The sequence below is a fragment of the Syngnathus acus genome, chromosome 6 (assembly GCF_901709675.1).
Source record: "Syngnathus acus chromosome 6, fSynAcu1.2, whole genome shotgun sequence".
Classification (NCBI taxonomy): Eukaryota; Metazoa; Chordata; class Actinopteri; order Syngnathiformes; family Syngnathidae; genus Syngnathus; species Syngnathus acus.
Window position 1 is genome coordinate 11,334,188 of NC_051092.1, and position 27,385 is coordinate 11,361,572.

Below are 27,385 nucleotides of genomic sequence, written 5' to 3' on the forward strand. Positions count from 1 at the left end.
GAGCAAGTTTAGTCTTTCAGTCCACTAAGTAAATGCTAACGCTAAATAGCATCTCTGCTGCTATGCTATAATCTAATAGCCAACGAGTTGAACACAATCAATGGAGCAACGCATGTAGACAGACAACACAACAGTACATTTATATTTTTATCCTCTGCGAAGAATGACTAATATCAGTGCTGCACTGTGAGTAACAAATTCAAAGGCATGTCAAGGTACAGCACTGCACTTTCTAGAGAGCTCCAGTTGGAGACAGTCTGGGCTCTCCAGCCCTTATGGGTCACGCTCCACAGCAGTGAGGTCAATAGAGGGACGTGAGGAGCCACGGCGCAACCCGCGATGATTACAAACAACAGCCAATAACGAGCGAGCACCCCTGACCTCATTGCTGTGGAAACACCAGGGAAGGCCTGTCACTGAGGGAGTCGTATAAGTCAATCTAAGAGGAGCGGGGGAGAAGAGAGCCTCATGATGAGGTCAATAAAACCTTTAAATCATTTTTCCCCTTCAAGGGGGAATTGCTCTCCCGCCTTCAAAACAGACGCCGTAACAGACTTGTGAAGCTGCCTTCCTCCCTCCCTCCCCCCTCCTCTATCTCCGGCTCACTTCCTTGGCTCTCTATCACTTGCCTGTCAGATGCACGCTGTGGCAGAATAAGAGACGACATCCCGGTCCCTGCTGTAACCAGGGGCTGCCATCAGCACTTAAACATTTCTCTCTACCCCATGCACCCCCCATCCCATCCCCCACCACCCTCCCTACTTTTTCCTCTCTCGCCAACCGCTGACAGGCGACCACAGAGAGATGACAAACACAAGCAGCCAAATGATGAAGAAAAGACAAAGCCTTGCATCCTCCCTTACTTCCCCCTTGATGTTTTTGCTACCCCCCACACACACTCGTCTAAGCCCGTTGACCCCCGAGTGAGTGAGCGAGCATCATTACCTAGCCAGTCACTCTAGTACCATCGGTGTGTGTGCCTGTTAGTAAATATATTTGTCATTCCCAATGTCAGCACAGCAGACATTAAAAGAGGCGGCGCGCAGTAAGGAGAGAAGATTAAAAGATGGAGGAGGAGAAGTAGGAAGGAATGGAGAGACTGGGGAGGGTACAAGAGAGGGGGGGTGTACTGATCCTGCATTATATCAAAAATAATTGTCAGAAGAGGTCATTGTGCCTGTATGTTATGTAGAAACAGCAATCTTTCTCATCAACCTCGCCGTCTCCTGCATAGCGAGATATTTAATTAGACACTGATGGGATCATAAAAATACAAAGGGAGGTGAAAAATTAGGTAAAAAAAAATCAAAGTGAAAGTGAATACACAACAGTGTTGCACTCGTAGCCAAGCATGGGGTAGAAATGCAAGAATACAGGGATGGATGGATGGATGGATGGATGGATGGATGGATGGATGGATGGATGGATGGATGGATGGATGGATGGATGGATGGATGGATGGATGGATGGATGGATAGTTGGACGGAGGTATAGATAGATTGATCGATCCATATGAATCGATACATGACAGATGGATGGATAATGATTTTCTTTTTCATTTCAATTACTGGAAATAACTGTCAAAGACACAATAGCCCAGCCATCTAATTGATCGCATTCATCCCCTGAAAGGTCATGGGGAAGCTAACACCTGTCTGAACTGATTAAGATGTGTTCCAACACTTTTGTCCCCACATTTGGCAGGCCCAGTGGATGTATTGATCCAGCAGTGACAAACGGAGGGGTTATAGTTAGCCCGTTGAGGGCCCTCACAATCAATCGCATCCTCATAGAATGATACACACTTAAAAGTGCCGGGTTAAAAATTGGACAGACCTAGGAAGTTGACACAACTTTCGGTTGTTTTGCAAAGAAATATAACAATCCAATTTTTTTTACCCAGCAGTTCAAGAGTAGGCACATTTGGGGCATTAAGAAAATCTGGTGGTTCCTTGACTTACAATTTGAATTTCCTCTGTGACCAACCTCATAACTCAGTTTACTAGTAAATGAAATCATTTTCTCTATTAAAATGAACAACGAGCACTTATAGAAACAGGCTGGACGCATCCATCGGTCAATCTATGAATTTTGTCCACCTGCACCACTAGATTGCCATCACCATGACAGACAGAGTTGAGTTTTGAACTTCTCTCATCACAATTTCTTTGCCCCCGGCCTTATAACCACGAGAGCTGAGCCCTGACCTCCTCTGACCCGGCCGTGTGACCTTTACACACGTCTGTCCCTTCGGATGATTTGTGACCTCAGCAGACCGTAAATCACTTCAATGGAAGACGTTCCAACTTGTGCTGTCTTGTTGCCAAATTATTTTGCATATGTGTATTCACTTGACATTATGCATCCCTCTTTTGCTCTTATTTCAAACAATGTAATGTCCCATCAAAATAATTAGCCAACTCCCATTATATTGCGAATCACTCCTCGTGTAGTATTAGAGTAAAAGTGGCGGATCATCACCTAGTATTTTTGTTTGTAAATCCACAAATATGTGATTGGTCAGCTTGTTCAGCTTTGAGGCATCAAGCTGATGGAAACTGGGCGAGCAAGAAAACAACTATACTAACATAATCCCCCCCCCCCCCCCCCCCCCATTTCCATGCTCTTGATCATCACACGCATACACACACGTTACCTGAGGGGGACTGAGCTACCCCCCACCTTCTCACTCCCCATACAGGCCTTCACCCCACATGCTCATCTCAATTAATCACCCAGCCAAACAGATGTCTGGAACAAAGGAAGGCTCTGCAGGCCTGTGGCATGTAAAACGGGAGGGGGATGAGTTAGGAGAAGGGGGAAGTGGTGTGGTGGGGATAGAAGAGAGAGGACGGAAGGATGGAGAAGAGGGGAAGTGAGGGAGGAAGAAGGGAGAAGGAAGGAAGGAAATAGTAGGCGAGGGATGCAGAGAAGGATGGATGGAAGTAGGACAGAGGATTACAGAAGGAGAGTTGAAGGACGGAAAGAGGAGGAAGGAGAAATGTCCAGAACTTAACTAGTCAAATTTTAAAATCTTACTACTGATAGTTTTCCATTACTAGTACTACCTTTGGCCTAGGAGTACAATCTTAAGATGGCTAAAAGTGCTACTAGTCACATTCTCAAATTTGCAAGTTAACATCTGGCAGTTGACTAGTTATAATATTAGCACAGTTTTGTTTCACTAGTAACATATCAGCTCATCCTAGTAGGTCAAAAGTGGCCCAAAGAAAATGTTACTTAGACACAGTCGTTCCTCTATTTTTGTGCCTTCGATGCTCTACTCGTGCTCTGAAGGACAAACAACATACTAATACTGTACATGGATTTCAATCGAGATATAGAATAAATGCTAAGAGCGGCAAGCAGTGGCGCATTCAGGTGTCCTTTGCAGCGCAGGATATTTGTGTTTTGAATTTAGTTAGCGTGTCATCTGCGACCTCGTGTTGCTCACGACATGTGACGACCGTGTAAAAAAAGAAAAGTCGTCTAAAAAGAGGAAGTCAGAGAAGACAACTAAAGGCCCTCCGCCAGATAAAAGAGCATCAACAAAACACTGGGTAGCAAATGACGCTGCATCGTACTGAGGAAGTGTGCGCCGAAATAGAGCAAAGATTGAAAACCTGCCAAGATAAAGACAAAGGCCCGCGTTTGAAGTGTCACTTTTTGCTGCGGTACTGTCACAAAACAAATGGCAGCCTTGACAGCTCCCGGTTGCTTTGAACGCCTCGCCGTCATCTTTTATTCACAAATGCAGATTTTATGCCTTTTACAGCTTGGATTGTAACCTGTTGTTAAGCGCATGCTACAACCCCCCCGCTCTCGATTTTTGTGTTGAATTATTGACATCAACATAATGTACAGATGGAGAGAGCGTGAAGAGGGTGGCTGAGGGGGAAAGCGGGAGGGAAGAGGAAGAAGAGAACAAAACAAATGTCTTCAGTCGGGACTTTGTAATATCGCCACCATCACGTCGCAGTTATAGAAACCATCAATACCAGAAATGTATTATACTAAACCAACATGACAAAAACATACATAAAAATTGAATAGCATGACAAAACCGAAAAAAAAAAAAGGTTTCAAATTAGCATTTCTTGACCATTGTAAGGATTTCAAAGTAGGGATAAACTCTGGACAACCTATCAAGGGATGAAAAACTGCTGATGTCATTGAGGGCCAGCACTTTGGCCCTGTGAGGATGATTCTTTTTTTAATTATACCATAACATGCTTTTATGAACATGAGCCCAAACTATGAATACCGCTCTCGCTCACCCTCTCAATCTGCCTGTAGAGTGAGTTACAGATCACATCAGCCAGGCAGACAGAAAGGCAAACAGTGCCGCGTCTCGCCTTAAATCACAGCGGCTGTGAAGGGAGGCTGGAAAGCACGGGAGGTGGGGTGACCTAGCAGAATAAAACAACAATATTGGACCTTTTCATCCATGAAGTTACACTTGTGGGTGGCAATATCTCAGGCATTTATTCTAGGAAACAAAGCTTTATATAACTTACATGCCATTTGAATAAAATGTGATGATTTATTTATTCATTTTCTTGTTTTTTTGATGGAGAAGAATTAGCCTAAATATTATTCTTTAAAAATGAAAATGGAAAACAATTAAGCAGTTTGTGCATCATAATTACGCCCTTGCTCATTTTGGTGTGCATGATTTGGTCACCGGGGGCAGCATAATATAGTCCTGCATACAAAATGAAGAAGAGCCTCAAAACTACAGTAAGTACTAGTATTTTAAGTAGCTCAGTAAAGTGCTGTAATATTATTTGTTTTTCGCTACACGTGTTGATGCACAATTCACGTTCACATAATGGATGCTTAAAGCATTAGATGCTCCTCCATAAGACGGTCTATGTTTTTTAGCATTAAGCTAAGCTGTATTTGAAGCAAAGTTTTCCTTTTTCTTGTGTTTAATTATGTTGTTTAAATGTCTACAACCACTGAAATACTAATAGTAGTTTCATCGACTGGGCATGGCATTACACAGCGGCGATCTCGTTTTAAAGAACTGTCCTGTGTGTTTTAGCTTGCAAGTCAAAGCAAAAAAATGATCAGAAAAAATGATTTGCGCGTAAGGAATGAGTGAATGATTCCCAACATCAGCAGAAAGAATGAAGACCATCAGAATGATGCCAAAAATGAGTCATTACTTCTCAAAATGTAAATTAGTGACAAGATTCACCACAAGGTTGTTAAAACTGGAGGACATGTCACTCATCGCTCATTTCATGACTTTACCCTTGGGGGGAAAAAAATGGTTGTTTGTGTATAAGCTGCCTGTTGAGATGCTTAGTCATAATTGTTTTGGATATTTGCACTGTTAAAAAGCCTATTTTAGAAAATCAGAGCTGCGTCATCCTTTCCTCCACCAGAAATCTCACCCCACTTTTCACTCATCACCCACACTTGCTCCACTCTCTTGCGAGTCGGTGTCAACTCGTGTTTTCACCTCGGTGTCACAACATCACACACCACACGCACATGTTCACATACACACACACGCACATTCAAATGCCCCCACCCCCCGTTTCACTCATCACTCGCACTTGCTCCACTCTTTTGTGAGTCAGCGTCAAGTTGTGTTTTCACCTTAATGTCACGGCATCACGACTCACACACGCAAGCACAGACGGCACAACCAGAGGCTGGCTTACGTTAACGTTGTGTGACACTCACAGCGCTGATCCCAGGTCAGTCATTTGAGCTACCTCGTGCCCTACAGCGGATAAAGAGATTGGAAGAGATTATTGCACTGGTTTTGAGTGGGAGGTATTCATTTAATATAGGCTCAATACAGGGTGGGCCAAAAGGAGGGTATCACTTGTTTATCGCAGGGGGTACAATGCAGGCCACCCCTGCCATAGAGGAAATCCACAATGTTGACACCATATTTATTATGTTTTAAAACTTTATGCATAATACCAATACAATATGCAAGTGCAGGTATTTTCTGTCCACTTGTCCATTGCTAATTTAGTCTATGTTTATTGAGCCAGCACTAATTCTGAATGTTGAAAAAAATAAATTGAACATACACATATGCAACATATGAGAAATGTTATCAAATGAACTAGAGAATAGCCTGTTAATTAATTACTACAATTTCTTGGAATAAATATTAGAATGTACGTTATAAATGTAGGTCAATGCTTTTGATTGTGTTTAATGGAGAAGTCAAGTCAAAAAATGTCTTTGTAATAATATGTTCTGTGCTGCCCAACTAGTCAAAAACACAGGGTTGTGATTAGTGTTTAATTTGTGGAATATGACATAAACAGGCAAAATCCACCTGTTTTATCCATTTCAGCGGGCGGCCATTTTGACACTTGCTGTCGACTGTCATCACAGTTGCCAGGTCTCAGGTTGCAACCAATCACAGCTCACCAGTTTTCTGAAGCTGAAGCGTTTTCCTGGCGTCAACCTAAATGGCCAAAAGATTACAAATGACTTTGTGTGTGTGTGTGTCTGTGTGTCTGTGTGTGTGTGTGTGTTGAGCTGTTAACGAAGATGTGGTGAGAGTGAGCTAATGAGAGTTAATTGGCCATCTGTCTGAGCTTGGTATCAGACAGGGCATTAGGCAGACAAGTAGTCAAGCCACAGGGGAAACAGGAACACCATCACTCTTTCGCCACATTTTTCCCTTATGCTCGTCTATTTCAAACCTTTAAAAAAAAAACAATTACAAAAATCCACTTCTGTTATCATAAGATTTCCGGTCAAAGTATCTACTGTACTGATAGTTACATACCGCGCTTTTGCAGGCAGAGTAGAGTGGGATTCCTACTTCTCCCAATAGCATGTCAGATTTGTGCCTCCCTCTGGTGGACAAATGCGAACACTGCAACCAGATGCCAGACAAAACATGGGAACTGCCGCTGATGATATGATAAAATAAAGTAAAAAAAATAATTATTTGGGGCTGGGCGGGTCAATAGTGTACATAATTAACATTGTAACTTGATATTTGTATTTAAAAAAAAAAAAAGCTCAGAAGACATTGTCATTTGCAATTTTATCATTTAATAACGTTTTAATAAATTTTAAATAACTAATTCATGGAACTTGTATCACATTGGAATAATAAAAACAAAAAGAAGACGTTTGCAAACGCAATGTACTAGTTACCAGATAAACTGCAATTAGTTACCTTCGATTGCTTGCCTTCTTCTTCTACTACTAATTTATTCTTCGTGGTAGTTCCCAGCTGTCTGGAGGCCCTTGTGGCTCTACACTGCCCTTCATAGACCAGTCTTGGTATGACATCATATCATTGTATGCTTTATTGTTCACCACACTCTATAAGAGCACTAAGCACAAACTTCACTTCCCGATTTCGCCCATATACAAATCAGTCAACGTGTTGAGGAAAAAAAGGTTGCCGTGCGTGTCCGGTAACGACAACTCCCCAATAGTGAGGGTGTAACTTCCCTTTTCTCCACTCGGTGTCGCTGGTTTAGTGGCTAACCTGACTCCAAGCTAACCCAATTTAGTCAATAGAGCTCCAGGCCGGTAACTGGAAATGCCTTGGGAGCTCCAGCAGCCCGGCTTACGACAAAATGGATCTGTTATACATTTCCACTAACCGAAGAGCTTGTTGTTTTGGGTGCGATGATCTGGACTAAAGGACACGTTGTTCGAGCAAGGCTGGCGAAACACCCACCCGCCTTAAGCTAACTAGCTCTGTGGCATTAGCCTCACTGGCCGGCTCGGGAAATATTACACCCCGCTTCAGGACACCTTTTCTGCCTTTTTCTATTTGGACGGCAACAAGAGGAGTGTGAGATGCACTGGGGTGTATTGAATACCGTGCTCTAACGCGTTGGTCTTTTCGTGGGCTCGCGATCAACGGCTGCATTGTTCCCCCCCTCCTGCTTCCTCTCCTCATGTTTGAAATGGAGACCCACGTTTCGTGCCTTTTCCCCGAGATCCTAGCCATCATCTTCAGCTACCTGGACGTGAAAGACAAAGGCCGGGTGGCCCAAGTGTGCGCGGCCTGGAGGGACGCGTCTTACCACAAGTCGGTGTGGCGGGGGGTGGAAGCCAAGCTGCATCTACGCCGGGCCAACCCTTCCCTCTTCCCCAGCCTGCAGACCAGGGGTATCAAAAAGGTCCAGATCCTCAGCATGAGACGCAGCCTGAGCTACGTGATCCAGGGCATGCCCCATATCGAGAGCCTGAACCTGTGCGGCTGCTTCAACCTGACGGACAACGGCCTTGGCCACGCCTTCGTGCAGGACATCCCTTCGATGCGGGTCCTCAACCTGAGCCTGTGCAAGCAGATCAGCGACTCAAGCCTGGGGCGCATCGCCAAGTACCTGAAGAACCTGGAGGTGCTGGAGCTGGGTGGGTGCAGCAATATCACCAACACGGGGCTCCTCCTGGTGGCCTGGGGCTTGCACCGGCTCAAGAGCCTCAACCTGCGCAGCTGCCGCCACGTGTCAGACGTGGGCATCGGGCACCTGTCGGGCATGACGCGCAACGCGGCCGAGGGCTGCCTGGCATTGGAGAAGCTCACCCTGCAGGACTGCCAGAAGCTCACCGACCTGTCGCTCAAGCACGTGGCCATGGGCCTGGGTGGGCTCAAGGTGCTCAACCTGAGCTTTTGCGGCGGCATCTCCGATGCCGGCATGATCCATGTGTCGCGCATGAGCCGGCTGGGCAGCCTCAACCTGCGCTCGTGTGACAACATCAGCGATGCGGGCATCATGCACCTGGCCACGGGTTCACTGCGTCTATCAGGCTTGGACGTGTCCTTCTGCGACAAGATTGGTGACCAGAGCCTGGCGCACATTGCGCAGGGCCTCTACCGGCTCAAGTCGCTGTCACTGTGCTCGTGCCACGTGAGTGACGACGGCATCAACCGCATGGTGAGGCAGATGCACGAGCTCAAGACGCTCAACATCGGACAGTGCGTGCGCATCACCGACAAGGGCCTGGAGCTCATCGCAGACCACCTGACGCAGCTGACAGGCATCGACCTGTACGGATGCACCAAGATCACCAAAAGGGGCCTGGAGAGAATCACGCAGCTGCCCTGCCTCAAGGTGCTCAACCTGGGCTTGTGGCAGATGACGGACAGCGAACGCATCAGGTGAAAACAATCTTCCACGGATCGCAAACTCTCGAGGGAGAAAGTGGTGAAATGTTCTCGCGGTTCTGGGTTTCAATCTCGGGTCCACCCCCCGGCCTTCGTATTTGCATTTGTTTTATCCAGGTACTCCGGCTCCCTCACACAACCCCAAAACGCGTTAACTTCATTGAAGACTCTAAATTGTCCCTATGTGTTGTTTGTCTTCAGTATATGTACCCTGCGATTGGCTGGCAACCAGTCCAGGGTGTGCCCCAACTCACCTAGGCATGGGCCAATATTACATTTTGACGATATGACCATGTGCACAAATATCGCGGTAACATAGTATTAAAATTGCTGCTCTAAAATTATTGAAATATTTAGGTAAATAAAAACATAATTCTCCTCTATTTTAATAGTCTTTATGTTCTAACAACAAAATAAAAAAAATGAGTACAGAAGAAATATGTATCATGTTTAAGTAATTGTTTTAAATCTTCTTAGTTGCAGTGTCCTTTCACGTGAGCTATTTTAGAACAAACCCGTGGACTACATGTTGTCCTTGGGGCTAACTAGTACCAATTGGCACTTTTTTTAAGGACATTGCACATTAACGACCTGAACCCCCTGTCAAAGTAGTAATTGACCCATGCCTACCTGTGATCTTAATGACTAGAAGCGCTATAGAAAATTGACTTTTTTTTTTTTTTTTTTAGTTTCAACAGCACGGTGAGCTGGCGCTTATTCAGGGTTCAAATGTCAGCTCCGTCCTTCCTATGTGTTCTCCTCATGCTTGCTTCCTTTTTTGCCCACATTTCAAAAATATCCATGTCAATTGAAGACTAAATTGTCAGGTTTTTTGTATACAATGTATGTGCCCTGAAATTGGCTGGCGACCAGTCCAGGGTGTGCCCCGCCTCTCGCCCAAAGCCACCTGGGATAGGCCAGAGCAACTTAATCATGTGTCCAGTTATTTAGCTACCTCTCCCACACAGCAGTGCCTACAGCTCAGCACTAGATTATGACATCACATCATTTTTGCAACTCTAGCACAAATTCTGATTTTATACAAACTAAAAAGATTTATGGTAATAATAATAATCGGTAGGTATTTTTATTCTTAAGTCTGGCATAGCTGCTGGAATTTTTACTCTTTTTTTGGCTGATGTATTTTTTTTAAAAAGTAATATTTTTTTGTATGCTATAATTTTGTACTTCAAATTGAAGTTGTTTATACATTGTGTAAAATGCGGCCACAGTGTTCCAAGAGGGCGCCACACCAAAAAAAAAAATCCCTGTGCCACAGTACTACAGCCTTGACTTGACGGCTGAAAGGCTTTATGCAACAAAGAAGCAAAAAATAAAAACTGTTCAGTGGAGTTTTCTCATAAGGAGCTTTAAATGATAGTCTTGAGTATTTTTTTCATGTAAAAACAAAACAGTAATTTAAGATGTTTTATATTCATACTGTAGTGATATTTATGAATAAAGATGGCAAATATGTTTCAATTGCATCTTGCATATGTGCGGTTTTTCTAAAATGTGTGTAAATGTGTGTGCATGTTGTCTGTGCACTTTGCAGGTCTTGTACATGTTACCCATGTATACATATTCAATTAGTGTATACTGTGTATATAAATACTTACACTGCATCTTTTAATGAACATGTGGATGCACGTGTAATATACATAGTACATATCTAGTACACACATTACAGTGTGTGTGTGTGTGTGTGTATATTTTTAAATAGATGGGTTTTATTACATGCATAATGCATGTATGGGTGTGTTTAATACACAAGCAAGTGTTAAGGTTTGTGTATGTAATTTCAAGAAAGCCAGAAACAAGGCTTATAATTTATTCATTTACATCCATACAAAATCCAAACAACTCAGAAATATGGCCGGGCTTTTTCTTCTTTTTTTTGCAACAAACAGATCCAAGGCAGAACACATTTCTTTTACGAATACCAAAACAAAGGAATTCCTCTGAATAATATAAAATTTAAAAATAAAGTCACTTGAATTCCTTGACAGATTTTAAGAGTTTACATGAGACATTAAGTCAAATGCAAGAAGACACACAGACTGAACGGAAAAGAAACACACACTCTTGGTCGTTGCGGTGGCGAGTCCACCTTCCAATTCATGAAGCAAGTAAGAACAAGTTACTTCCTAGACTGGAGCTGCATTTTCTTCCCAGGCCTCCCACAGAGTTACAGTACAGCGGATCAGCCAAAGTCCAACAGTGAACTTCCCATTTCCCCCAGAATAAAATTTATTTCAAGCTCCACTTAACAGTAAATATTTTTAGAATGACTTTATGGGGCACTAGGACTTTGGAGGTGCCACTGTAACTGAAATGAGCTTGACATAGTTCTTTCAGGCTTATATGGAGCTCACTGACAATCAACACTAAATGTTCAAAACAAAAAGTATTTTCTTCCCATCACACCTGGTGTGGAAACATTTTCTTTTCCCAAGTGACGCAAATTACATTTTTTGTCACTCCTGGAGATTCTGTGCAAACATTCATTGTATAGCCATACAGTTAACATTTATACATACCTACGCATTTACGTTCATATATTTCGATAGAAGATTCTCCATACTTAAGACAGCAGTACTCACACATTTTTTTTCTCTGTGACAAAAGTAGACAATGGCACTGCTTAGTATTTTTTTTTCTTCTTTTCAAAATTTCAAAAAAGAATGCACGACATGGCCCACTTACCTCAATTCAGTCACAGCACGTGTTAAATATCACTTTATTTACAAACGGATCTTGAAAAGTCAAATTAAAAGAGCCCTGAAGAGAACACTGAACAAAATTAGAGCCGTTACTTTCTTTTTGTGGCATTTGGCCAACTGAACATTTTGTGCCTTGTAACATCTATTAGGAACTTGAGATCAATGCCAAATAGATCACAGGGACCAATTTTAAGATTGTGCCTTGAGAGCACCAATAGTACAGGGGAGGAAAAAAACATCCCCGGGTTAGGTCGGCTACTGTCTCACCCACCCCCAACCTCCCGTACATGCTTCAAGGCCACTAGAACGTTCTCCAAAGAAACATTGCATACCTCATAACAAGTGAACCCAATGTGCAAAACCATTGACAGAATAAAAGTTTAAAAACGCCCCTCTCTCAGTCTCTCTCGTCTATATTATTAAAGGAGACAAATTATGAGAATTGGCTTTTTAGTGTCATGTAAAGAAATGCAGTGGAACCTTGACTTACAAGTGGAACCTTGACTTACAAGTTTAATTACAAGTTTAATTTGTTCCGGGACCAAGCTTGGAACTCATCTGACTATCAAATCAAGTTTCCCCACTGAAATGAATTGAAATTCCAATAATTTGTTCCAGCCCCAACCAAAACATAACGTACTATCATTTTTGTTTTTTTACTTGATTAAAATTCAAATTGTAATTTCCTGTCCTTCTAAATACTACTACTACAAAAAAAAAGGGGCATTTCAAATTGTCCCTAATCTAGTCACAAAGTTGCTAAATTGGCAAAATTGAGAAGCTGCCCCATTTCCTTGCATTCCCTAACAATGAGGGGTCATAATATTCTTTCGTAATATGTCTCCTTTAAAAGGACTACAGAGCAAGACCCCTGGCACCTGAGCCAGGCAAGTAACAAAAGATCCCAAAGATCCGTAGCTCAGAGATGAAACTATGTTCCCACCAGTAGCTTGCAGTCCATAAGGGAGGGAATTCAGACTGGCGTGGTCCCCAGCACCCCACCGAGCCCGAGTGCTTTCCTTCCCCACGTGAACAACTAATGAAGCCCTTTTCCGTTAAAGACTCAACATGTGACAGAACTGTGCCTGATTCCACTGCGAATGCCTCCAGCCACAGAGAGGAACGCCAGCAGTAAACCTTCAGACTTTGTGCTCAAGTATGAGATTTCAATACAGTGGAACCTCTACAAAAGAAAACCAATTTGGAATTCCATTACAACTTTGGGGGAAATCCCACATCAGAAATTAGTTAAGTTTTGATTTAGAATCACCTTTGTGTGCACGAGACCTCAGAGTACCTTATTAGATAGAACCTTGCTAGTTCTTTTCTGTTTGGATTTTCATAACACCCGACTTGTGATTATTCAAGTGTGGGCTGTGAAGTTCCACTGTACTCTCAAAGTGTGCAATAATGTTGCGTTATGTTAAATATTGTGCTGTTTTTTTCACTTGTGTCTTAACACAGCTGGTTAAATGTCAATATAGGAATCAAATGGTGTCAAAATGGGACAGGAAAGCACTTTCAGGCGAGTTTTGGTAGTTATTATAACCCCGTGGGGAGGGCCTTGTCAAAAGCTGGAGATGAAATGGGGTCCGAGCAAACCTGGGCTGCTCCCGTGGGTCAGCACGACTCCTCCAGCGCATTGACAACCTGCTCCAAGATGTCAGGGCAGCAGTCGGCAATCTGCTGCAGGACGCAGTTGGCGTACTCCTGCAGCTCACCGCTTTCCTTTTCGCATAGCTCTAGCTCCTTCTCCAACTGGAAGGCAGACGGTCACCACCATTGATTTGGTTTAATACCCCGTGTTACATTTTCGGGTAAATTTCAAGTCACACAAACTGTTCCCCATGTTTAAATGAACTCAGCCACTCGAATTTATGTGCTCTTCCTTTACCTGTTCCGTCGTCATCTTCAGGAGCTCCTCCTCCCAGTCGTCCGGGTCGCTGCGGTGATAGTGGGCGGGCGGCGTGAGCTGGCTGAGGATGCTCGGATCGCGGTCGTAGCAGAGGTCGGTCAAGTGGGCTATGTAGAGCTTGAGCTTGCTGCGGTTCTGGCACAGGGCTACAACAGGGGTTATCATCTGTGTGTGTGGGAGGGGGGGGGGGGGGGGGGGAGAGAAAGGTTAAGACTTTGTTGAAGTGGAGAACATGATGACAATTTACAATTGACAATTTAGTCGCAATACACTCTTTGTGATTAAACACGGAGCCAGAACACTGCCACCAAAACAAGTTTTCGCATGGAAAAGGATGGAGTAAAATCAACATAGGTTATTTGACTGACTGTTTTTTTACAGTAGTAACTTGACTTACTAAATAAAGAAAAGAGATGGACAGAAATGCTAAATATATAGTACGTTATTTTTCTGTGGTATCTTTATCAGTGCCAAAACATGTTTCAACAATAAATCTTTTTCTACAAAGTAAATTTTTACTTTCAATGCCAAAAGTGGTATTGTACCATAATGCTTACTGATTAGAACATCATTAGATAAGACATGCAAAACCCTGATGTTCTGTCGAATGCAATAACACTGGTCAACAAATTTGTACTAACATTTTTTTTTTTTTCGTCAGACATGGAATTAATCTTTCCCAGATTAATTTTTTTATACTGAATCAGAGACTGCCATAGTTTTTTCTAGCACATCAGGTTTTCATTGCCGTCATCATCATAACATAGCATAATATATTGTAATATTTATGAATTCAATGTTTGTTTTAGCAACACATTTTTCTTTTTCTAAAATATAGCTATAAATTACAACACATGGTAAAATCCATACTGAGCAAGCCTTTGATAGGTCATACTGAAAAAAAAAATGGAAAAAAAAACGCAAAAACCTGATTTGCTCGAAAAAAGTAGACATTTTTAAATCAGCATTCAAAATACTTTGAGGGAAAAATGAAGCCATCATTCAGTAAAAATTGCTGTTGACCAGTGTAATTAGAGTCCTTTCTTTATTCCGTTCACTCATGCAGACACACATAGATAATGAAGCACTTGAGACCAGAAAAGATGACAGTGAGCACCAACACAGAAGGCAGGAAAATAATGAAACAGAAAATAAACAACCCACACAACGACAAACAAACGCAAGATGAATAATTGGCAAAAAGGTGGAATGGCGCAGTAACAAAACACATTTGTTATTTTAGACGAGCTCACCCTTGGCAACAAAATGGCAGAGAGAGAGAGAAAGAGAGGGGGGCGGGCACAATGTTGGCTATGCCCAAATACCCTCCTCGTCATCCTGTTAGGCCAGGTGCAGCGGTAGAGAGGAATATTTGGTTAGTGTGTGTTCAAAGCTGAGCAGCAGCACACATGATTATCTTAATCTGGGAGGTAAGGATGAAGAGAGAAACCCGGTTGTTATACGCTACCTGGTCTGGGGAGGGCCTGTGGTTTGTATGGTCAGGGGCTGTCTTTAGATGTTCGTCCTCATAGTTGTCTGCCATCAACTTCATGCGGTTCTGCGTCTGATTATTTACCACAGAAACAAATAAACAGTCAGGAATCGGAATATTTGTCTATACTTGTATTATTTCAAATTTGAATCATATTTTGTTGCATATTTTGTTTATTAAGTTAGAAGCCAAATGTGATGGTGGCAAAACGCATCAAATTCCAATTAATTGTATGGGTGCCACTAATTTATCTGAAATTTGTCCCACCCACCTGCTGCTTGAGTTGTTGCACCAGTCGATCTTTCTCTCGTTTCAACAAAGACACTTCATCCTGAGTCTTCTTTTTCTTGGAGGAGGACAACTCCAGCAGAGCAATGTTTGCATCCTTCTCACTAATGGCCGCCAGCAGCGCCTCTTGCCTGTCAGTGTGGGAGAGAGAAAAAAAAAATGAGCCACAGAGTGAACGCACATTTATCGCGATGGATTCGATCCCGGCACAACCACAATTGGTGAAAATGTCAATCAATAATCAGTCCTGCTGCGAGTCCTTACTTCATTTCCAGCACTTCCTCCAGATGCTTCCTGCGTTCGGCTCTCAGGGTGGTGAGATGAGCCTCCTTTTCGCACAGAGACTGCTGGGTAGAGGAGAGTTTGGCCCGCATGGATTCTAGCTCCTGCTTCACTTTCTCCATGGCTCCAAGCAGTTCCTCCATCTTGAAACACACACACAAATCGGTTAAAATAAAAGGAAAATAAAAGGAGAAGGAAAAGCTCAGATAAAAACATAGATACACATGATGGAAGTGGAAGGGATGAGTGAAGTAGCATTCGGTGACGGTAGAAGTTGTATTTACTTGCTATTTACAGAGTCTATACACTCGCTGGTCGCTTTATTAGGTACGCTGGCACAAGCCAATTTGAATAGCAGAGCCCCAAATTCAATCTATTCCATCCCCCATGAAACACCATCAACATTTTTGTAACACATTTTTAACGAGGAAAGTAGCACTCTACAGTTTTGTACTTTATAAAAAAAAAAACGTAATAAAAAAATGAACTAAAACGCAAAGAATAAACGGCTTGTGCATCATGACTCAATAAGCTGTAGTAATATTAGATGTTTTTCGCAGCGGCTAAAGAATAAAGTGTGACTATTGTAATATTGTCTTTCTACATGTGTTTGTCTTACAATATCCGGAATTGTCTTTCTGTATAGTTTTTCATTAAACTTCAACTGGGAGTGGCAATAAACCATTTGAAGGGAGCACATGGTCTTTATTTTGAGGAATTGCTCAATTGATTTTGCAAGTGTACCCAAGTACGCATGACACAAGCAGAAAGTTTGTGTTTTCTTCAATATGCAACTCCCATAAGCATTTTCATAAGCAAACATGACAATTACATGGCAACCGGTCCAATATAATTCAATACAATATTCCCCAATTATGCCCTAAAAGGGGTTGTAATTTCCTAGACGTGCCACAAAATGGTGGCAAAGTACTACTTAGCTCCTGTCTTTACGTCTCCATCAGTCCTTGGCACCAAGATGCCCCAAGAAGGTGCCAAAGCAATACTTTTATATTAGACAGGCTTTAGCCAAAACACTAAAAGAGTCGGAAGGAGGATTTCTCAGCAAATAAAGGAGGTTCTCCCAAGGATAATTTTGAATTGCAAATAGTGAAATGCGAACATGCGGGGTGGGTGGGGGGGGGGGGGGGGGGACACTGTACAGTGGAACAAATAACGCCTTTGAGTTACTTCCAGGCTGCATGTGTGCAGAAGGTGTTGCTGTTCACGGTACTTTGTCGCCTCTGAATGAGATTCTCTCACACACACGTAAAGATAAAGGGCTCGTACCTTAGACCACTTTAAGTGGGCGAGGTTGGACTCATGCATTGCATTGAGAGAGTACTTCTGACAGGCGGTGAGTAGCGGAAAGAGAGAAAAGAAAAATGACAAAAGAACTGAAAGAAGAGGAGCAGTGGCCAGCAAAGAGGAAGGATGTCAATTTAAAAACAAAAAGATGATGACCACAACCCTGGTGAGGTGTGATGTTGGTCCTTTGCGCTAGCCGTGCCCATACCTGTTTCTCCTGCAGGGACCTGGCAGCCTCCTCCTGAGCAAGCACCATCTCTCGCTCGGCGGTGATCTGCACGCTCTCTCTCAAGGCCTCCTCCAGCTCCTCGATGCGCTCCGACTTCTGACGCAAAGAGTCCTGTAGACCGACCGACCGGCAATCAGCAAGTTCATGTGAATCCGTTGTGCTGAGAGTCATGCCTCACCTTCACCTGCAGTGAGCTCTCAGACATGTTGTCCTCACGCTTCTTAGCCTCGTCCATCAGTCGGGCATTCTTGCTTTTTTCCACTTGCTCTTTGTGCTTCAGAGATGCCACCTTCTTTGTCTGATCTTTCATCTGCCTATAGAGGACGAAAGAATCAACTAAAGCAGTGTACACACAATGTGGCCAAATTTGAGCATTTTCCTTTCACCAAAAAAAGTCATAATGATCACAAATAAATCCTCATGGTGGTGAATGATGAAAAAGATGACGCAAAGATGTAAGGAGACGTACTAACCTGGAGGCCAAACTGTCAGGATGAAGGATTTCCATTGAAAAGGCAAGAGAGAATTAAAAGAGGGTGTGTACAAATTAGGAAAGTGGAAGCATCTAGAAAGTCATTAAAGGGGACTTCCTTTACTTTTACAACCTGTAAATCTATCCAGCCCTATCTTTAGCAATTATTGGATGACGCGGGTGTCCGTTTTTTTTCACTTCCTCAGTAACGTTCACGGGAAAGCATTTCAGAGACACAAGAAAAAACTCACCCCTCCAGCTCGTTGATCTTCTTGTCTTTGTCATTTTTCTCATTTTCCATTTCCCGGAGGATCTCCAGCAGGCGGTCCACCTCGGCTTGTGCTTTCCCAGAATCCTCTTTGTGGCGGGCCACTTCCTGTTTCAGGCTCTTAATACGCTCCGCCAGCTCGGTGTTGGCCTGAGCTTCAAGAGTTGCATTCTGAGCCTGGCAAGATGAGAGAAGAGCGGGATGTGAGGTGTTTGTGGCCTGCCGTGTTGTCATGACGCCATTTTACCCTCTTAAGGTGGTTATCTAGTTTGAGACACTCCTCCCTCTTCTGCTCGAGGGCGATCTCCAGACTTTTTAGTTTGGAGTCTTTCTTCAGGCCGGAGGAGGCCAGCGATGACGCGTGCTCTTTCAGGTCCAGCAGAGACGTCTGAGCACATAAACCAAAGCAGAAAGAAAACATTTCCACCTTATTAAACTAACACAGCAAGCACAAGTCATAATGAAAGGAAATGAAGATGAGCTGCGTTGGGAAGTGAATTGTTATTACCTCCCTGTCTGACAGGTCTCCCTGCAGTAAACTCAGCCTCTCCTTCAACTCTTTCAGCTCCTTCTTGTTGGAGTCCAGCTCTTCAGTCTTCTCTCGGTCGTCTCTATCTCGCTGCTCCTTTAATCGCTCTATGATTCGTTCCTACCATAAATAGTCAAGGAAATAGAACATATTCATATATTAAAATATTAGTCGTGGGGACCACAGTATTAAGTGTGAATTAGATTATACAAAGCACATTCATAGAGAAAGAGCGTGGTGTTTAGTAAGACATTCATCTGTTACCTTTTCAGCGAGAGACTCCTCCAGCGTAGTGAGGGCAGTGTCTGTGTTGGACGTGTCAGCCTGCAAAGACTTGACTCTCTCCTTTAGGTTGCTCATCTGCTTCTCCTTGTCCCTCAGCTGCTCCTGCAAGTTCTCAATCTTCAAAGGGAATACATACAGTCAGCCATGACATCATGAAAGGGCTGTCCAAATTATCATTTGCAGCCCGCGGTCCATTTGTTTTCATAAAAATCAACAACAATATAAAAACAATTGGATTAAGTGTGTCAAATAAATTCAAGGTGAAGAAAGTCAACAGTATCTACGTATTCTTACATTTTTCCGTGTGCTGCCCTTGGAGGGAAAAGTTTGTACCTGCCAGTGTTGAATTTGCACTTTTTTTTTTTCATGTTTTAAGCTCAAATCACCTTTTTCTGAAGCACGTTGACTTTGCGCTCCTTCACCTCAAGCATGTCCTTGAGGTCATGGATCTCTCCACTAAGCGTGCCTTTCTCTTCGGACATTTCTTGGATCTGCTTGCTCTTTTTATTCAAAGTGGCCTCCTTCTCTTCCAAGCGCAGACGCAAGGCATCCACCTAACCAGGAAAACCAGATCAGACTAGATCAGCTGAATTGCATTCTCAATAAATTCAGTCTGCATTGGTGGGGATGGGCAGGAGATGTGAGTCTGAGCTGTGGTTTGAAAGTGATTGTGCCATACCTCTGTCTGTAAAATGGCGGCCCTCTGTTCCTTGGCAGTAAGAGACTCCTTGAGGACCTCAATGTGCTGTTTGCTGTCTGAAAACTGGTTAGTGAGCGTCTCCAACTTTGTCTGCAGGCCGAGCAGCTCGGTGTCCTTCCGGGAGAGGTCTTGCTTCACCTGGTCCATCTGGGGGGGAGGAGAGTGGAGACAAAACTCAACAACAGCTCCTTACTAGAGTTGCAAAGGGGCGGGAAACTTCAATAAAATCTAAAGTCCTGTTCATACCTATGGAATGTTCCCAACTTTGAAAATTCACAGAAATTATTATTAATTGCGCAAGTCGCCTCCTTACCAAGTGCAAATTTAATTTCCCCCACCAAGAACCTCAGAATTTGTCTGACCTTGCTCTTCATGAACTTGGTGTGGCTGCGGTAGACCTCCATTTGCTTCATCTCCTCCTGTCGCTCCTCACAGCTCAGAAGCCCATTTGACTTCATCATGAGCAGCTCCTCCTCCATGTCCCTCAGGCTTCGTTCCATTGAGTTGATCTTTGCATCCTGGGGGTGATGAAGATGTTCTAACGCAACTGGCATCCACGGAATCGAGGTCAAATACAGTCCTCACCTTCATGTCAATGACTGTCTGTAAAGCCTTTGTTTTGGTGGACTCTGGTGTGCCCTCATATCTGCGATGCAGCTCCTGTTGACAGACAAGATTTATTTAATAATCCCGTGAAAGAAATGACTTCCACTTATTAGTGGAGAAAAGGATACAAAGATATATTGTCTTGACTTTGATAGTGCGTCATTTATGCGTAATAAATGTGGAAGTACAGTACAGTGTTGATGGAACATGGCCTTACTTCTCTCAACGCAGTTATCTCTCGCTCTCTCTGATCTAGTAAACTTTCCAGGTGATGCCAGTGCATCTCTGCATCAGCCAGCCTCCTGGTGCGCTCCTGGTCCTCCTCTGATGCCTTAGCAGATGGACCTGATGACACATTGGAATAGTGTGGTTACATAACAGAACGCCTGTGGGCAGCTAGGAGCGGCTAACACATAAAGGAGAGATATTGGACAATTTCAACGGCTGACGTTTGAAATGAATTGTACAAATGTCAAACCTGCACCAACATTGGGTGAAAATTTCCACCCACCTTTGCTTTGCAACATCTCCAATAGTTTCTTGATGGATTCATCTCGGGCCCCAAGAGTTTGCTTCTGCGTCTCAATTCTCATCTCCATCTCCTCCAAAGTTTTCCTAAGAAGAAAGAGTTCCTTGGCCTGCCTGTCGTGTTCACAATGCAGCCGCCTAAAGTTCTCTTCGGTCGGTTCCGACGCCAGGGCCAGATCCCGGCCTTGGCTGGCGGGGTCTTGCTGCAGCAGCTGGTTTAGATCCCGCTGGATCCTTAGCTCATCCTGGAGCGCCTGCACGGTCATCTGGAGGTGCTGTGGGAAAACATTTTGTTTTTTGCATGTGTGCGCATCTTCGATCGCTCATTGTGACGTCGACTTTTGTAAAGCTGACGTCACATTGATGACAAATGAATCGGCTGAATCATTACTTTCACCACAAATGTGGGATCAAATTCAACTCAAATATCAACACTGTTATTCTTCACCAAAACTATTGTGATTGCTTGGCGATGAGAAATCAGCATTTCAAGAAATAGGATGAATTTTTGAGAACAGAGCCCAACTCTACATTTTTTTCCCATCCATTGCCTGTCTCGTGTAAGTGCGCAGCAAATAAACAACGTTATAATGACCAGGTTTGTTGGTTAAGCATTTAGTTTTGTTTAAAAAAAACAAAAACGGCAGTGTTGAATGCGATGAGTCATAAAATTTGGGGTGCAGCCAGCGCAAAAAGTTAGTCTCTAGCCCTGTTTAACTATCCAATAAAAGGTTTGGCGGAGGTAAGGAGGAAATGTGGCCCTTTCATCATAGCAGCGGTCGGGTGACGCAATTGTGAGTGGTGTTACATTGCACACTTGGGGTGAGGCAAGTGGTAAAATCCAATCAGGTCATGAGCCCCTTTTCCATGGATTGTGGCATTTGGCCCCGGGCGGGCGGCCGGGCGGTGTTGCTGTCATAAAGCAAGATCATGTCACACACTCGTCTCAAGCCATAGTGAGACTTGTCACAAGGCACAACAAAGAGACAAGTCTGCTTTCCTTTCAACCCCCCGCTCTCTGTTTCTTGCTCCCCCCTTCACTCCCAACATTTACATCCAAGTTCCAAAAAGTGTTAAAGACGCAGTTGTTTGAAGGTATAAAACAACGCAACGTCTTTGCTCATTCCTGTTAGCCTGTCTATTGCGTTTGGTATTCCGGAATATGTTAGCGGGCAGAGGCGTCAACGTTTCAAACGGTGTCACTTACCACACAATCTTAAGTGTAATAGCGCAAATGAGAAAAGAAGTCTTGCGACATGTTCCACACTTGAGTTAAATCATTCTGTGCCTGCCAGTTTCACACCCTTCTTTACCCTAACACTAGAATAAATTAAGTATAGTGTGTGTGTGTGCGCGAAAATATCATGTAGACCTAGTTGACAGAAAATATTAAGTGGGTGGAATGTTATTCGGCGATGGTGATTTAGTCTGAGACTCCAATCCGGAACATACATGTTAAAAATACTCAATGTGTGATTAAAACATGTAAATTGCCACATGGAGGGCCCACGCCTCCGTGAATCATACACATTAATTAAAAAGACAAAGAGTGTTGAGCTAAAATTAAATACGCCAGGAGGTTCCATATTGCAATTGGAAAAGGATGAGTGAACAGATTATTAGGTAAATGCCTGAAGGAGAAAAGAGATGCTTAAAAATATACACAGGGATTTAAGATAAAACACAAAAGTAAACAAACAGCAACAACAGACAGTGGCCAGAATTAGAAAAAACAAAAAGCCTTGGAGGTGTGCGTGTGTGCCAGCATGGGAGAAAGCAGACATCTTTAAATTACAAGACCCACTTATTAGCCCCCAGCTGCTCGGGAATCGCTGGAATTAAACCACAGTGATTCTGCGACAGTGTGGGCAAACTTGAGAAATCTGCCCTTTCATTAAGGAACCCGACGTAACAAAGGATGTAAGGTACCCTTTTTTAATTTCGCTGAGCTCACTCAACAATTATAAAGTAGGTTGAAGGACATAAACTTTTTAGGGGGAATAGTAGAGCATTTGAACAAGCATAGAATCTAAAGCATGCATGCAATCTATTCCATCGATTAAAAAGGAGCATATCACTGCATTCGTACTCGGTATATAAAGGATAAGAGTGTTAACAAGATAGGAAAACCCTGCCTGGAACTTATATTAATTAAGAGACAGGTAAACACAGTAAAGGCGACAGTAGGAAATTAATACTTTTGAAGGCAATCTTGTATCTCCTTTATGTTTCTCACTAAATGGATTAGTTCTTTACAGTTTGACAGAAAGTCTAACCAAAATTGCAAATTCTCTTCACTTTTTATAATGTTACAAGCATTTATTTAAGAAATCCCTACTTAACATAACTGGAACAATAATATTTTTGCTTGACTGAATATTTTCTTTGACTTGTGATTTCAATTTCAAATTGCTGTTATAAATATACATAATAATGAAATACAGGGACACTTGTGTATATGTCATGATGTCAAGGTGTGATGATACATCAGGGTGGCAGCCATTTTAAAACGGATTATTCTACAGACTATCGCATCAATTACACAGATAAAATTGGATTGATTACGACACCTAATACAATTACAAATGTGCATGTCAGGTGCAGGTAGTATTTCAGACCACTTGGTGTGGTAATCCTCTTTTTCTACACTGCAGTATCTGTAACTTTGAGTGTATGGGGCTTTAAATGGCCGAGCCTGGCCTGGTGATTGATGTGAAAGAAGGAATTTGCTGTTGTTAGCTTTTGTTAGCAGCTAGCTGTGGACTAGCTAATGATTAGCCAGGCTGTGTGTCGAGTCGAGTGGCTTCCGTGGACATAGAAGCTTGTCGATGAATGTACTTTGAACCTATTTATTCTGTTACCAGTTCTTCAATAGAGTTATTGACAGTGCACGGGATGCTAGGTCTCTCCTTGACCACTTATGTGGTCATTACAATATGTTCTAACTCACGGTGGTAGTCTTTATCAAATTAGCTACATTGCATCATGCTGGATGTCATTATGTTGATGTTGTTGCACTAGACACAATACACTTGATCGTCTTTCATAAGTGAAAATGATCCCACACTTATTTCTTTTTCTGACTGTTTATTCCTGGCATGCTGCCATTAGTTCTACACCCTGTGGCACTTGTGAACATTAGTCTGAGTGGAAAAGTGATCCCTCCAAACATTCAAAGCAGAGGTCCTGCTTCATTGTTTTTTGTAATATAATGTTTTGAGTTATTTGATTAATCTTATCAGCCCTAAAAATATTTTTTTATTGCATTTTCACAGTCACAGTACCTCTCTGAGGAAAACAATAACTAAAATATGGCTCGCAATGAAAATGAGTTTGATAGACCCGATCGAAGCTATCAAAGTCAGCAATCTAGAAAAATTCACCTGAGATTCGTCTTGAATCACACGGTATTGTTCCTTCCACACACAGATCTTCGACACCTCATCTTTGCGGAGCGCTCGCTCCTTTTTCAGCTCTGGACTCCAAAATGTTTTGATGGAATTCATGGACGAGCTCAGCTTGCTCTCTTTGACTTCCACTTCCCGCCGCAACAATTCGTTTTCCCGCAGAACCTAAGACAAGCAGAGATCAACGCAGGGGAGACGTGTCAAGAATTGTACCATATATTTTTATGCCACTGTGCAAACAATTTCATTGCACGATTAGATTTGTAACCTCTCAGTAAATACCTCTTTGAGTTGGGCCTGAAGGTCCAGTATGGTGTTGTCCCTCGCCTGCCGTAAAGAATGGGGTACCGTGGACGCCATGTGGTGGTCCCCAAAAGCCAAAGCGTCGCCCGCCATAAGGCCCGCAGGCAGCACTGTGCTCGAAGGCACCGAGGTGGAGATGTTGGGTGTGCTCGCTGCCACCACGCCACCGCTGCTCCTTGATCCGTAGGTCACCCGCTGCCGCCCCATGGTGGTCACAGCCCCGCCTGCACTTTTGGGGAGATGCTCCCCCACAGCCACCTCATTGTCGCTCAGGTACATCGGTCCCGAGGTGGCATATGCTGCGTTGAGGGACTGGATGTTCTCCATCGAGAGCGTCTTGCCTCCCGCGCCACCGGGACCTCCTCCGCTGCCCCCGGTGCTGTTAGTGCGACGGTGGCCCATGCGGGGGGAGCGAGGGAGGCGAGGGGAGCGACCCGATCCCTGATTAGTGCCCCCGCCTGCATCCCTGCCTCCACTATGGTTGGCATCCCCTCTGCCGACCGAGCGGGCGCTACCATACATGTTCTGAGCTGAAGACTCAAGGCAAGCGGCAAAAGTAGGGTGGGTAAGCTCAGATGCAAGCTAACGATCACACTGATTTGTGCTTGTGGTTGCTCAGTTAGAGGCAGAAGGCACAATGTTCATGATGAAAGAAGTCTCTCCACTTTCACTGATAGGCGACATACACAGATATCCTGTTCCCAACAGGAGCTGACACATCCACCGTTGCTAAATGTGATGTCGATCTGCAGAGAATGTAAATTGAAGTTTTGTATACATTATGATTAAACACTCACCAGTCACATCCTTAGGTACAACTAAACATCGATCAAACCATCCATCCAACACCCCCCTCGTACCAGTGATTCCTAACCACTGGGCAGTGGTCCAATTTAACTTGGTGCTGGTAGTACCAATCTTCTCAGTTCATCGCACCAGCACATAATTTGGTTGTGGGTGTCCTGGGGCCCTGACCAGCTGACACTTAGTGGGAAGTGAGGGAGTACACCCTAACCTTGTTGCCAGCCATTCAGAGGGCACAAATAGACAACCATCCATTCACACTTGGGAACAATTTAGAGTCTTCAGTTAACCTATCATGAATGTTTTGGGAATATGGGAGGAAACCAGTCATTTTATATGTAATTGTATCACTGGTTTCCATCATGTGCCGACAGAGAGCGAGAGTTAGGTAGATAGAAAAAAGTAGACACCACTAAAAAACTCAGGTGCACATATATGTCCAAAACGCAATACATGTTTTCCTAACATACATCCATGCAAAATCCTGCAAATTGACCCAGGTTCTAGTGCTTTAGAGGGTGTGACAACTTTCACCACTACTAAATAAAAGATCGAAAATGCATTATGTAACAAACGCGATCTTAACTTATGGTTCTTTGTATTTCTGGAGGGTAAGAGAGAATGAGCTTTAATCGTCAATCTTGTTGTCTATATGCCCACCACAAATGTAACCCTCAGCCTGCGTGGCCTTGCTAGCTGGCTAACGTTTCATCAAACTACCGGCTAGCGGTGACCGCTAAATCTTTTCAATGTGGAGTATTTCCCCATTTGGAACAAAAACCCCATTTGCTAGCCTCATGTTTGTGCGCGTTCAAAATTGATTATGTATAACAAAGGCAAAATGTGACGTGTTGACGTTTACGTCTAAACTAGCAGGGGAAGGAGGGGGAAAGGGGGGATTGTCCACAGTGGACGAAGGGGGAGGAAAAAAACTCCATCGCTGTACAAATGGATAACAAGATAAACACTAGTCTGTCATTTAACTAGACAGCATGATTTATCCAAAGGCAACACACGGTCAAAATGTCAAAAAGCAAAACGGGATGTTTTTTCACACAATCCCAAACGACACCGAACACGGGTCTGCCGTGGTGGAGACACCCTTAAAATCGAACAGTTTTCCTAAGCAGCTTTATATGTATTTTCTATACACGCTGGTTTGTCATTGAGGGGTTTTACATACCTGTCATTCCCGTCAACCAACGTTCAATATGACATAGGTTGATGTCTTCCATGTACGTGGACAAGCCAGCAGAAGCTCTCCTTTTCCCCCTCGCTACTAACACAATAGCCAGTGCTTAAAACGTCTGCAATAAACTAGCTTTTTTGTCGTCTGCTACCATCGAAAATCAGCCTCGCTTCCCCAAACAATTACACAATAGGCATTCGATTGCAAAATAAATAAATTTCAGATGCTAGTCGCTCGACAGTTGTCTATCAAATTTTGCCATCTTTTTTGCCAGCAGTTCACGAGAGCAAGCCAAGGCGCTTCAGTGACGTCAGCAAGCCTCCGATGCGCGTTCCCAACACTGTCCTCGCCGCGCATGCCACGCTTCTGTTTCGATGCGCGGTCACGAGAAAGAGACGGCCACACAGGTACACAATGTTTTTTATTAGTGGCGGCCGTGCATTTGATACCTGAACCTAATTTAATGCACCTAATAATACCACCAATATCATGTCACGACTGGTGCACCTCCTCAAATGAATGAATGAATGAATAAACATCCACATTAGCTTGTGAAGGCAGTTTAGCCAAGAGAAATGCTGAAATGTATTGAATAGGTTTTGCAAATACAATATAATGTATTGTAAACATTGTATTGTATACAATCTAACATTAAAATTAAGCTTGCAGATGTGCAGACAGCATCGTTAAATTTTCTTTTCAAGTAGGCTGCATGCAGTTAATTTTCAAGTTCAGTTCAGTTGGATTTAACAATTAAGTACAATACTTCACATTTAAGTGTTGATTTTGAAACATTTCTTTACGTAGGATCTACTTTTCTTTTATTTGTTATACATTTTTATCTGAATCACAAGTACTCTTTTATATTTCCTATATTCAAGCATGGTGTTCATGTTCAAACTGGGCATAATGTTACAGTGTCTAACAATAATGCACTTTGGG

General features: G+C 43.2%; 3 protein-coding genes across 9 annotated transcripts in view; 1 reads left to right on the top strand and 2 right to left on the bottom strand.

Moving 5' to 3' along the window:
* The window catches only part of LOC119124868 (genetic suppressor element 1-like), a 39,122-nt gene extending 33,409 nt beyond the window's left edge, over positions 1–5,713 (bottom strand). The window contains exon 1 of the mRNA XM_037255201.1: positions 5,676–5,713. The gene's annotated coding sequence lies outside the window, so the exon portion shown is untranslated. The remainder of the gene's footprint in view (positions 1–5,675) is intronic.
* Positions 5,714–7,483: 1,770 nt separating this feature from the next.
* Positions 7,484–10,600, top strand: LOC119124870 (F-box/LRR-repeat protein 14-like). The gene has a single exon (XM_037255207.1). It carries the CDS (start codon positions 7,905–7,907, stop codon positions 9,114–9,116), a length of 1,212 nt encoding a protein of 403 aa, XP_037111102.1. The 5' UTR covers positions 7,484–7,904; the 3' UTR covers positions 9,117–10,600.
* Positions 10,601–10,935: 335 nt separating this feature from the next.
* LOC119124866 (ELKS/Rab6-interacting/CAST family member 1-like) lies at positions 10,936–26,811 on the bottom strand. 7 transcript variants are annotated; one of them, XM_037255197.1, is made up of 22 exons: positions 26,438–26,810; positions 24,430–25,196; positions 24,124–24,312; positions 20,724–21,015; positions 20,430–20,557; positions 20,192–20,266; positions 19,969–20,124; positions 19,586–19,753; positions 19,293–19,460; positions 18,886–19,023; positions 18,601–18,741; positions 18,340–18,480; positions 18,076–18,269; positions 17,826–17,837; positions 17,531–17,666; positions 17,332–17,463; positions 17,106–17,162; positions 15,801–15,961; positions 15,520–15,667; positions 15,225–15,320; positions 13,736–13,921; positions 10,936–13,599 (listed from the first exon to the last, which is right to left on the bottom strand). In XM_037255197.1, exons 2-22 carry the CDS (start codon positions 24,970–24,972, stop codon positions 13,462–13,464), a joined length of 3,399 nt encoding a protein of 1,132 aa, XP_037111092.1. In that variant the 5' UTR covers positions 24,973–25,196; positions 26,438–26,810; the 3' UTR covers positions 10,936–13,461. The 7 variants fall into 7 exon arrangements, 4 of the variants coding, with proteins under 4 accessions (XP_037111092.1, XP_037111093.1, XP_037111094.1 ...); XR_005098344.1 differs by lacking the exon at positions 10,936–13,599 and adding an exon at positions 15,010–15,094 and having other exon boundaries at positions 13,787–13,921; positions 26,438–26,811; XM_037255198.1 differs by lacking the exon at positions 17,826–17,837 and having other exon boundaries at positions 26,438–26,809.
* Between the last annotated feature and the right edge of the window lie 574 nt (positions 26,812–27,385).